The 13,435-nt window shown below is 37.7% G+C and overlaps 1 protein-coding gene across 4 annotated transcripts in view; it reads left to right on the top strand.

Moving 5' to 3' along the window:
* Window positions 1-13,435, top strand: part of LOC5569804 — an 818,297-nt gene that overhangs the window by 664,636 nt on the left and 140,226 nt on the right. The window contains exon 1 of one of the 4 annotated variants that reach the window (XM_021848006.1): window positions 13,245-13,295. The exons of the other annotated variants lie outside the window; for them this stretch is intronic. Within the exon in view, the coding sequence (XP_021703698.1) occupies window positions 13,260-13,295 (36 nt within the window). The 5' untranslated portion in view covers window positions 13,245-13,259. Of the gene's footprint in view, window positions 1-13,244; window positions 13,296-13,435 lie in introns of those variants that run through there. 4 annotated transcript variants of the gene reach the window in all.

Raw genomic sequence — 13,435 nt, 5'->3', positions numbered from 1 at the left:
TAAGGATTTTGGTAGACCGGCTTGAAAAGACTCCAGATAATCATTTCAGAAGTATTCAAGGAGAAATTCCAGAATAATTCGAGGTGCAAATCTTAGAAGGACTTCAAGGGGATAGATTAATTTAAATGCTTGCAAAAAGATTCAATGTGATAATTGCTGATTATAATCCATCCATCACAGACCATATCTTGAAATCGGTTGTAGTACAAAACCCTTGGTACAATGTTGTTGTAAATTGTAGTGAAGCAGTCTAGAAGGATTTTGAGGTATTTTCAACAACATCCCAGAAGGGTATTGTCTGTTTTCTCGGATGCATTTCAGAATTAATTAACTTCAGAATTAATTAGTTTGCGAAGGAATTTTGCTGAGATTTCTCCTAACGTTCTGAACGAGATCCTTGGATGAGAAACATTGAAAAAAGGCTAAGTTTCTCTAAAAGAATCTGGAAGAAAATCCTCAATGAAATTTGCAAGGGATAAGTTTTGAATGATGTTGAATTGGATCCTTGCACAGAATTCCGAGAAAAATAATAAAATTAAACTGAGTAGCCAGAAAGTAAAAAAAACGAATATTCTGGAATGGAAGATGTTTGGCACGCGATCTAAAAAAAGCGTGGAAGCAATGTAAATTTAAATGTCGATTTTTTCTGAGGCACCAAACCATTAATCAGTGTAAAATCTTCATACTATAAAATAAAAATAACGCAACATGTAAAAAAAATGCATAAAACGAGCTCACCAAGCTATCCTACCATTCTACAGTAGTCCAGAAAGCAGTTTTACTTGGAAAGATGGATTTTGACCTTCAGAATGAAACATTAGACAAAAACGGTCTTCTACAAAGTTGTTTGTATTTGTTTGGTCCTTTGTTTGATGTTATTGAAAATTAGGGTGGTCCACATTTTCATAAAAAAATGTATAACTAACTTTCTTATTTGTAGAAATTACAGTGTACATGCTTCAGCAAAGTTATTTTTGTATCTCCTAAATTGACGGATTTAGAGCCTTCTTACTACGGTGGCATAGGGTGGTCCGAACAAAACTGGTTTTCTGGCTCTAGAGTTTTCAATTGTTATATCTCATCAAAGTAGTCTGTGAAACACTTTTAGAACTTTGAAAATTGGGTAATTTGGTTAGTGAAGGGAACTCGCTATCTCCTTTTATTTGGGAGTTATTGTTGTTTTTCTAGAAAAAACATGCCTACTTTGATTGTATATGTTTTGACGGCATTCAAAATATAAAATGAAATTGTATAATATATCAAAAAAATTACAGATGTGTTATTTTTGTAGCTGTTATGAAATGCCTTGAAAAGCCAACAATTTTTATCAGAAAAAAACTTCAATAACTTTTGAACTACAATAGATAATAACCAAATTTTTGCATGAAAATTCGCGTTTTTATAAGATCTAAAAGTCGACTACTTTGACGAGAAGTCAACATTAGCAAAACCAGAGATAAAAAAAAAAACAAATTTTTCATGGACCAGTGAAAAGTTGATTAAAATCTGAGTAGGGGAATTAGGGGCATAATGGACACGTTAAGCAAATGTTCGTTTTAATACCCTTAAATGGCAATGTTTTTAATTTACCCCCGGCTAGTTTTCAAGTTTGATGTTAGTACGACGTGCCACATTCATTCATAGTGATAAAAATCAAATCATATGTCAGAAAAGCGAGATAGAAAATTGGGTCGAAAACAAGGCTGGTAAAAAGGTATCGGGGCGAAATGAACACCTGTATGAAATTTAGTTATTCCAACATATTCAATGACTGTCAATCATTCCGATCTGCAAAAGAACTCTCCCTCAATCATAATAGTTAAAAAGAACCTTTCTGGGTTCGTTACTTTGCTCAAAAATTAGATTCTTCCACGGTCTTGCTTATATGCCAATTTGAAACTGAGAAAAAAATTAAGTCAAATTTTAAAGAACAATTGAAGCAAAAAATATATTTTTTTTTTACCGTCAAGCATTTCAAATGCATTACAGATTTCATACAGTGAATGAACTTTTGATGAAATATGTGTATTATCAGATATTGAGAGGGTGTCCATTTCGCCCCGTATGTTCATTATGCCCCTAATCCCCCTATATACCATTAATTTTGCAAATAAGAAGGCTGATTACATTATTTATGTGATATTGTGGATCACCCTAGTTTCAAATAACACCGCAAAAAAACTGCATGAAACGAGCTCATCAATTAATTCGTTCAGCTCGACATTCATATATTTTAGTACAATTAAATTTGGAAATAAAAATGAATTGAAACTCTTAGCAACCAGGGTTGCCAGAAAGAATAAAAACTAACGTTTTGGAATGCTGAGTGACACCAACAGTGAACACGATCGGATTTGATAGCATGCAATGTTGATTTCTTCAGGTAAAAATCCACCAATTGATTTAAATCATGTATAATAAAAAAAAGTAAAGGTAAAACTAAATGTAAAAAACAACAGCATGGAACGAGCTCACCAAACCGTTCTTCCATATCTGCGTATCCTTAGTATCACCACTATTGAGTTCAAATTTCCCATATTTTTCATCGGCGCACAACTCCATCCAACGCCGAAGCAACGCACTTTGTCATGCTAATTCGTTGGCTCGCCTAATACAGCTCGCAACAGCTGACGACTCAACGATGCTCACTCAGCGATATATATGGATGATGATGACGATGATGACGATACCGCACAACAAGTCCCGTACGTCGTCGTCATCGTCTTCTCTACAAGTCTACACACCCATAATGCATTGTTTTGCAACGCAGCATATAAACATTACACCCCCCCCCCCACTTCAGATTCAAATCTCGGCAGAGCCATAATTTTTAGAAACTGCTTAGTCACTCCAATCCTTACGAGGTCTGCGAGAGCTGCTTAGGTCATTCAGTTAAAAACCGTCTCTCCATCTTGAAGAGGGATTTTCGCATGCGGATCCTGCTATGCGTTTGCACGCAGTTCTTCAAACCTTGCGAGTTGATGGAACTCTTGCTCTGTGATCGCGGTCCAATACGTCAGCTCGTCGATCGCAGCCTTATGGTTTTTGTTGCTAAACATCTGGAAGAAGGTGCCTGGCTGTAAATTGGCACTAATTGACGGCACCGGGAATTAGTTATTTCATAGATTTTAATGTTACAGCATGTTTTCTTCGAGGCTGCGATCTCCTTTATGGTGCGCACGAGTTGCGTAACGAACTTTCTTCTACACATACAGTATTGGACAATGCATATGCAACTTTTTCGATTTTCCTTACTAAATGATTTCAACATATGTTTTTCAGTAACTTCTCCAATCACGAATTCACAAGCCCAAGCAACCAGAATGTACGTTTTACGCAATACATTTTTGCGTTATACAAAGTTTTATCCAACACTGTATATCGGCTTCTGTGTCGATTTTCATTACTTTGGAGCAACTTCCCTGTTCAACACATCCAGCATGTCATCTGTCATAAGGGAGATGAAGGTCTCGTTTTTCCCTATTCGGGTCGAATCATGTCGGTTTTGATTTCAATTCAAGTGGCGTTGGTCGAAATCAATTGTACTTTGAAGGAGAGCATGATGATTATGATGCTGCTGGGGAGTTGAACGAAAGCCGGATGCAGGCGTTATTTCCCCATTGCGCCAGAAACTGAGAGAAGTGTTGCTTTTATTGGCCTCTCAGTACCAACATGTGAGGCTGAGGGGCGGCGCATTCGGTAGTGGAGTGGCTAAATGCCATAAGTGGAATACCCACTTTTACAACATGTGCGTCGAGTTTGATTAGATTTGTGCGTTAATCCGATGAGATGTTTTCCACTGAGCTGCTATTGTTTTGGTTTCGGTTTCGGCGAAGGGGGTTTAAGTGTTTTCAGTTTTAGATTCGCTTTGTGTTACACCAGTGGTTTGGTCGCCATAACATAATGTACGAGGGGTGTTAATGATCGTTCAAAGTTGTTACGGATTTCAATAAGGGCTAGGGTACAAATTAGAGTAGAACTAGGAGTGAATTGCGAGTTTCTCACACCATATTTCAAACTTGAGCTTGGTTCGCCGCCCGTGGTTGCTACTCCAGTATCGCCAGATCAGCTGCACTTACACAAAGAACCAACCAGATGGCTGCTTGGAACTAACAGATACCTTCTGTGTGTAAGTGCTGGTGATCTTCTATTTTTGGGTAACAATGGCAACAATGCCACGTCAGAATACAGACCAAAGAGAGGAAGGGAGATAAATTGATGTTGAATTTAAAACTGGACCACAGTAGACTGGATATACCCCTGCATCTACGCCAGTTCATGCGAAAGGTACAAGGGTAAAGTAATTGTATGACAAAGAAACTTTTTTTTTTGTTAGCAGACGGCCTATGAATCAGGCGTAAGGAAGAACGTGCTTTAACGACGGAAGAATGGAAACGTAGGGAAACGGTTTCTTGTCCGTCTCTGGTTCTAGCAATTCTATGAACGAATAGATCAAGTGTGATAGATTAAAAGTAAAGATAGAAGCTAGTGATAGATATAACTAAAAAGTACGATGGATAGAGCCGAAGCGGTAGCCATTAGACTACTCGGGGTGCTGATTCTTACACCATATTTCAAAGCTACTTAGAACATTGTATAATATAAGATCAAAGATAAAATATAATGCGAACGATTCATTAATGTTTAATATTTCTCTTTCTCTTTCTAGGTAAGCATCACAGTGAAATCAAGCGACAGGTTTGGAACTAAAGATCATCGTATTAAAACAATTTCTTGAAAATATAGCATAAATGGTGGTAGTTCCATGAAAACAATGCACGTTCTCAGGTGCAGTTCGAATTCACGACCTTTGTAGGCTACTGCAAGTGCTTTATCAACTGAGCTAATGGGACACTTGGTGAATAAATCTCGAAAATTTATTCAAACAGTCTCTCTGCTCTGAACCAACTCGATTCTTCACTTTTAGAACGGATTCACATAACAAAGTAACTAAGATTTTAAACTTTCGCAGGCTAATCACTATTTTTATCACTCCATTATTTGGAGAGATAAAGTATCTCTTTGAATCAAAACACCACACTATTTGAGTCGGTTTGACACTGAGCATGAGCATGAGCATAGATGACCGTACAATTCGTAATTGCTACTCCGTGATTGACCAGAGCAATCGAAGTTGCACAGGGAATTTATGAATGGGGCTTGGGATTAGCTTACCATTCTTCAATGTGCACAAATCAAGAGCTCAAAATCTAAAAGTCAATAACGGCGCCGGCCACGTCCTTACGGTCATCGGGGAAGGGAAGGAATATTAGTTAGTCAACCGTTGTTACTAGAGACCGAGTATACCTCTGCATCTCCACAGTTGTCATGGAAAGGATATTGGGTTAGTGGATTAAGGTAAAGATCTGGGAGTCACCAATGGTTGGTGATGCGATCCATCTTATAATCACGCCTAATCGGATTCGCGATATAATTTGATAATCGCATTGTACGCCGAACAAGTGTTCATTACTCGCCCACGCAGGAGCAAGCGACGCGATCAATAGATCAAACACTATTAACAATCCGCGGAGCTTTTTCCTTTCACTACTCGACCGACGCGCGACATGTTTGATCCTGCCCTCGTCACCTGCCCCCGCAGGAGCAAGCGTCAAGGTCGAAAGATCAAACTACTTGAGTCGGTTTGACACTGGTACAAAAACGTCGTAAGCAAACGGTGTATCATTTTATCGTCACATTTTTGTGAGAAATAATGGAAACTCCCTATGCTTTTGAACGCGCATTTGTTGCTTGTGACATTTCAATGATGTAGACGTCAACAAATGTTAAAAAGAGGATTTTTTTATAACTCGAGCAGAAGAAAATAACTACTGAATACCATATGATATGTTTGGACATACAATGTAAATGTCCCCTTTCGGAATCTGTGTCAGGTGCTCTGGAGCGGCCACCAACTCCAGTATAACCCGGAATATCTCCGGCATGCTTCCGAATTGTGCATTGTCGATTTGTGGCAAATAACCTACCTTTTTAAAGTACACTGAGGGTGGCTTCAAATAATCGCATTAAAATTGATGAAATGACAGCTATTTTAAAATGCCTTGTGGAGGTCGGTGTCGTAAAGGTTAATTAGGCTTTCAGAAGTAAACTAGAACGTTATAAAGGTACAAAAATAATTCTCATAGAAATCACAGAATTGATAACAAGGCTAAAGGGCGAACACGTAATTATTGCGACGCATTCAACAGAGCATAACTTTTCTACCATTGGGTAAAAATCAACCAAATTTTGCACACTTTCTCATGGATGTGTATTGTTTACATGCTGTCAAACTCGAAGTCGTGTTTTTCGATTCAACGAAATTGGAGGTGAACCAACGCGAGACGAGAGAACAAACACCTGGAATTTCCTGACCTTTCGCACCGGCAGTTGGGAAAAATGTTGAACATTCACCATTCAACCGTCTCCAGAGTGTTGAAGTGGTTCCAGCAGTGATTGACGTTGGACCACGGCAAAGGAGCTGGAAGAAAACCTGGACCGGAGAACAAAAAGACGGAGGAAAAGGTGAACCGGATGATTAAAGCAAATCCCAACGTCTCGAGCCGTGATTTGGCTAAAAAGATCGGCATGTCGCAGAGTCCGAATGCAAAGAAGTGAGCTGGACTACATACATACAAGGTACATAACTTCCCAAACCGCGATGAGCGGAAACAATCGACGGCTAAATCTCGGGCACGGAAGCTCTATGAGAAGATGCTGCCAAAATATGGCTGCTGTGTGATGGACGACGAAACGTATATAAAAGCCGATTTTAAGCAAATTCCGAGGTTGGAGTTTTTCATCGGGAAGAGCAAGTTCGATGTGGACGACAAATTTAAGAAGAAGAAATATTTCATTTGGCAGGCCATCTGCTCTTGCGGGCTAAGGAGTGAGCCTTTCGTGACAAAGGACACAGTAAATGTCGAGAACTTCAAATCTGAGTGCTCCGAGAAGCGCCTTTTGCCGTTCTTGCAGCAGCACGCTATTTTGGCCAGATTTGTCATTCTAAAAGTGTCCTGGAGTGGTGTGAGGCCAATTCTGTCCATTTTGTTCCAAAGGACATGAATCCGCCAAACTGCCTGGAGCTGCGCCCGGTATAATGAAGCGGGAACTTTGGAAGAGCAAGAAGACAGTCAAAGACGAGAAGGACATGTTAAGAAAATGAAAAAAAAAACTGAGAAACTGATACCGGATGACACTGTAATGACTTTGATGGAGGGCATCAAGCGAAAATGCCTTCAATTTTACACTCAAGACTCCATCGACTTACTTTTCTTGTGATTTTTGAAGTAAATATATGTAAAAAACTACCCTGAAATTTTGGATTTATTCTAAACATTATAAGAAAATTGGCATGACATTTTCGGTGCCGCAATAATTTTGTGTTCGCCTGAACATTCTCAATCAATTTTGGATCTAATTTAGTTGTACCATTGTATGTTTCTGCAAATTAATGCTGTTCGACTTCAATTGCTGATTTCAAAAGGGTCGATTCAGTGTTGTGCCCTGTAGGGGTTGGAATTTTAGAACAAATTTCAGAGCTATGAAGACAGCATCTGCTAAACTGTAGGTTAAAAGCAGTCCAGCTTAGTAAAACACAAGATTTTACGGGAATAACTGAAAGACACACAACTTGTTTAACAAAACCTCGTCTGCCCAAGGAGTGGCGTTCCATACACCAGATATAGTGGAAACCTTACAAATGTCGATATCACATTGCTTTTTTTAACATTTTTGTAATTAGGGAACAAATATATATATATTTTTTATTTCTGTTTCAATCTTCTTGGGGCCTTCCTTAGCCGAGTGGCAGTGGCGTAGCTAGGATTTTCAGGGCCCGGTGCGGAGCTAAAATCGGGGGCCCTTCCAAACAATTGACTTGTCAATTATTGAAACAATAATATACTTTCAAGCAATATTCATATTTGGGATTGGAAATAATGGACCATCTACTGTTAAAATCATTTTCAGTTTTTATTTAGTAAAGAATAATATAACGACCACTTCAGAGCTAATAGCGGCTAAGTGTCCTAAAAAAAGAACTTTAGAGACCTCATGCCTGAAAAATGAAACCAAAATGAGACAGAACACGAACCACATTTCGATAAAGATTCCTCAAGTAATCCCACCAGACAACTTGCAAAGCGTCTTTCTAAAAGTTTATGTGGGATTTAATGATTTTCTTTAGAAATTCTATCAGAATGTAATTCATGTATTTGCTTAAATTTTGCTTCAACTATTAATTCGAAGACTTTTTCAGGAGTTCATTGAACGATTTTTTCACCGACTTTCCTAGGAATTCCTCTTGAACTTTCATTCGATAAACCTTGAAAAACTCAATCCGAACATATTCCAATGATACCCACAGATTTTTTTTCCAGTGATCCCCTTAGAAAATTTCCCAAAGAGTTCTCAAAAAATGGTTATAAAATTTCGAATCTCTTCTGGACTCTTGAGTATGTCTTGGATGAGTCTTCAAAAAAATTAGTAATGCTATAATTCAAAAATTACCCAAACAAATGTTGCTAGAGGAAATTCCTGGAAAATCTCGGGTGGAACTCTTTAAGGGACTGCCGGAATAACTGCTGTAGGGTTTCGTGTTCAAACTAAATAAATTAAAGAATCCAAAAAGGCATAACTTCGAAAATAATTCCTGAAATTTTTGAAAGCAATCCTAATTTATGGAGAAATTTATGAGGAATCCTTGGTTGGATTTATTGTGAAATTCTTGGAAAAAATCCTTATAGATTTTGTGGAATAATCCATGGAAGAATTTATGGAGCAATTTCTGGGATTACAAGTGAAGCAATTATCAAAGGATTGGTTTTGAAAACGATTCGATTCCCGGTGATTCAGAATCTTTTCGTAAAGCAAATTTCCTTGACATCCCTGGGCACAGAGTATCATCGTAACTGCCACAAGATGTACGAATGCGAAAATATCAACTTTGACTAAGAAAGCTCTCAGTTAATAACTATGGAAGAGCTCATAAGAAGACTAAGCTGAGAAGCAGGCTCGGTCCCAGTGAGGACGTTATGCCAAGAAGAAAAAGAAGACAATCTTCAAAATCTTCATTTGGGGAAATGGGGAAATGCTGAAGCAATTGTTTAAGTAGTTTTTTTTTATTCTTCCTATGGAAGGTTTTCAGGCATTGCTGCATACCATGTTTTTCAGGGGATCTTGCAGAAAATTGCATATAACATAGTTCAGAGTTTTGTTTGTTAGTTTTATCTAGAGAATCCTCAGATCCTCTCTTTATGACCGGGAAGATTCTTCAGAGATCCTAGCTAGAGCACATTAGGTAAAAAATCCTACTTCAAGATTGCATTCAAACATATTTTTCGTATATTATTTTTTTAAAGTAATTTACAAAACAATTTCTCGACATGGCAATTCCGTGGAAAAATGCCTAGAAGAATATCTCGATAAATTACTCGTAGAATTTGCGATAAACTCGTGGAAAAATATCTGAAGGAAGCCCTGAAAAACCCTTAGAGTAATTTCTTGTTGACATATTTAGGAAATCAATTGAACTGAAGACACGATTTTTCTAGGTTATCGGGATCATTAGTTAGAGCCTGCTACAATACAATCAAATTTACTTGCACGTTAGCACCACGTAGAGGCAAAATTGCTAACCAAACAGTGCTGCCTCAAATTAGTTTCAAGCTTCTGAAGAACTTTGCTAAAGACATGAACTTTCTAGGTGGCCAGGATCATGAGCTAGAACCTTCTAGAACATGGCCAAATTTATCTGCTCGCTAGCGCCACGTAGCGGCAGAATTACTAACTAAACTTTGCTTCCTCAAATTGCTTTCGAAATTGCTTCTGAACAATGTTGCTGAACACACGAGCTTTCTAGGTGGCCTGGATCATGAGCTAGAGCCTGCTAGAACAAGACCAAACTTACATGCTCACTAGCGTCACGTAGCGGCTAAATTGCTAACCAAGCAGATATCGATGCAAGGAAGATATCGTGATAAGGAGTGAGAAACTGAAAACATCCAAATCTCTCGTAACTTTTAGAAGGACCTGTCGAGTGGCGCGGAAATTGGGTAGGACAGGTAGGACATGTACTATGCACATGATGTAAGGTATTTCATGGTATAATGGATGCAATAGGCTCTTCAAGATCTTCGTCTCAGATTCCTCGAGGAAAATCTTCAGGAATTATCATGCTGATTTTATTTGGAATACTTTCAGGGTCCTACAGAGGTCTCTCCTGAATTTCTCCTAGAGATTTCTCAATCAATTCTCCTAGAAATTCTTCCAGTGAATTCTGGGAGAATTTCCAAACATTTCTTTCGAAGAAACATACAAAGGTTTGTTCCAGATTGTTTCAAAAAATAGCTGTTTTTTAACTTGTGCGAGAAATACCTCCGCTTGGTCAAGTCAATTCTTTCCAGGATTTATCCACGTATCCTCCCTGAAATTCAAGATTTTTTTCCTAGGAATTTTCCAACATTCCATCTAAGTAACTTCAAAAGTTAAATATTCGAAATTTTCAAAAGTTCATTCAAGGTTCAATATTAGTTTATATTACAACAATTTTACCTAATAATTCCTCCGATCATTCTTACACAAATTTCTGTAGAAAATCTGTCCAATGTTTTTCGATTTCTTTAGATGAACCAGCGTAATACCATTCCGAGATTCGATTGATTTTTGTTACATTATCTAGTAAATCGTCTAAAACTTCCTCAAGAGTCCAAGAGTTGGTTTTTCAGCGATCTTTGTTCATTAAGTGTGGCTATAAAATTTACACAAGTTTTTCATTGGAGGTAACTTAAGGATTTTCTTTAGAAATACTTCACGGATTTATTTTTCAGAAAAAAAACTGCCCTGGCACTTCACTTGAGACATTCCTGGAAGAACAACTTGCAATACTTACTTGAGAAAATCTCAAGAATTACTGGAAATTTTTTTGTAGAAGTCTTAGAAGGAATCTCTGGAGCAATTGCTTAAGTTATTCTTAGAGAAATCTCCAGTTGATTTTTTTTTTGTAAAACCTGAACCTATTTAAAAAAAATCCTTGGGAATTTCTGGAGTAGTAATAATGGAATTTTGGAGGAAGTCCCAGGGAAATCGTTGGATAAAATCTTTGAGGAGTTTAGGCTTTCTTGAAAAATGTCTCTAAGAATTTTTGAAGACACTCAGATGATTAATTCAATAATCTGTGAAAAAAATTTTTCTGTGGTTTTCCTTGGAAAAATAAAGGTTGCATTCTTCAGGTATCCTAAATAAAATTTTTGGAGAAATTAGTGGAAAAAATCCGTGGGAAAATAATCACTAAATGAATTTCTTTAGCAAATTTCCGGAGTAATAACTGATCATGTGGGCTAATATCTGAATCAATTTCTGATGAAATTTCTAGAGAAATAATTGTCGTAACGTCACGAGGTATTTCAAAAACAAATCTCAGATCTTAAAGAAATGTCTATTCTGATGCTATGAAGAATCAAACTCATACATATCTACTGGCTCGTATTAGGATTCATTTTGTATACTTAGTCCTTGTTTGTTCGTTTTTTGGCCTTTTTTTTGTTCATTTATAAATCTTTTGTCAAGCAAGGAGTCTCTAATTTCCTATTTTAAGACACACAGTCGCTACTATCCCTCTAAAGATGAAAAGCGTTCTGAGTTTTGTGGTAATTACTAGCATGAAAAAAATGTGTTAAAAGCAAAGAAGTGTCAGTGAAAAAAAAAACATTTTATACAAATTGTATGGGAGTCATAAAACAAGCCAGTTTTCTAAGATTCATGATATTTGTTTCTGTTGCTCGGTAAAATCACCTGAAAATATCGTTAGAACACATGGAAACAATAGAATTTCCTAAACCGACCAAAATGGTTCTCTTGATTTGTGCTCTTGAAAATGTAAGGTTTGGCTTCGATTCATCTTCACCTTAACGCATAACTGAGCAACATTAACCTCTTCTGTTGCGGTTTTTGTTTGAAACGCTAGCCAGTGACATTGTCGATCCATACTTAGTGAAAAATTTCCCAAAAGCTTCAGTATTGCACTGTTGTAGTCAAAACAGAACGAGAGGACCTCTCAATATTAGATAGGTCATTTTGAAGAATTACGCGAGTTAATCATCGACAGGGGAGAGGGAAGATGTCAAGATGTAGAACATCGAGATGTGTTGGGTCGACTGCATATTGAATTCACTCATTTATATTTATGAAACGGGAAATTTATATATTTATGAACGGGCAACAGTTCATCATCATCATCGCCTAACACCATCGCTGTTATGAATAATCCATATCATAATCATAAACAATAACACTTCTCTTTGCCTTTCTCCTTCGTCTCTCATTCGTTCCGCAGCAAGCGATAAGTGTTGCTTTATCTATCTACTCTACCAGGAATGGTAAAAATGCTATCTTTTCCTTTGTCTCGGTTGTTTATCGAGTGTGAATCATGCCTAGCGATCAATCTTCGAAAACTCAACAGCGCTAGAGATTATCTTGTTTCAACATGGGCTAAAACAAAAACAGAAGTTTTTTTTCTCGAACGAAGCATTATTACACTGAACCAAAACTGTAGCTAGGTAGTCATCGTCAGATGGATCGGTGTTCCGATTGCGAAAGAGAAGAAAATATTTGAGTTTTTCAGTTTTACGATTAGAGGTTTACCGAACATGACGGAAGCCAACAAAACACGAGAGGCAATTATGCGGGATGGCAACTTTCCAGCTTGAGAGATTATCTCTATGGCTTACGTCATAGACCTTATCTATTTTTGGAGGTGTGAAAATTCTCTGCAAAACGACTCTATCACTTTCCTAGCTAGTTGGCTGTGCGCGGTTACTAGTGGAAGAACGCAATTTCACAGAAGTAGTGATGGACCTTCACATTCCGTTGGCGTGGAAAAATTATGACGATCATCCGTTGTGATCGTAAAAAAATGTTGAAGTGCTCTGTGAGTGTCCGTGAAAACTCCGCTCGAGACTATTTTGACGGAAAACGCGACTCGCCGCAGTGGATTAAATATCAACACATCACGTCGTCGACGCAGAATCTGAGAAATTCTGGTTTGGCATCGTAAAGTCGGTGCTAATTTATAGTGTGTTTGTTTTATTTTTCTTTTCGGTGTGTATTGGTCCAAGTAGGCCCGCGTGATTTTCGCAATTGCAAACGTTCGCCGCGAACGGAGATCCAAGCAATTCGGTAGTGCTGCGTGGGTGTTGTGCGTTGTGTGTTTTCGTGGATGTTTACATTTGAGGCTGATTGAGGCATCATAGTGTGGTGTTATGGCTGATGGAGGAGCGCTGATTGAAGTTTTAAACGTGAGTTTGGGTGCTTAAATTAGAATTGGTGATTTTGAGTGATGTATTGAATTATATTTTAGGAGGTCAATCCTCCATAAAACGATATTGAAGGGACCTTCGATTCTAGTAAATATCGTGTTATGGAACAAAAATGTTTT

Source organism: Aedes aegypti, chromosome 2 (genome assembly GCF_002204515.2).
Source record: "Aedes aegypti strain LVP_AGWG chromosome 2, AaegL5.0 Primary Assembly, whole genome shotgun sequence".
In the NCBI taxonomy this organism is placed as follows: domain Eukaryota; kingdom Metazoa; phylum Arthropoda; class Insecta; order Diptera; family Culicidae; genus Aedes; species Aedes aegypti.
The sequence above is the reverse complement of the archived record's forward strand: the minus strand, read 5'-3'. Positions and strand labels throughout refer to the sequence as shown.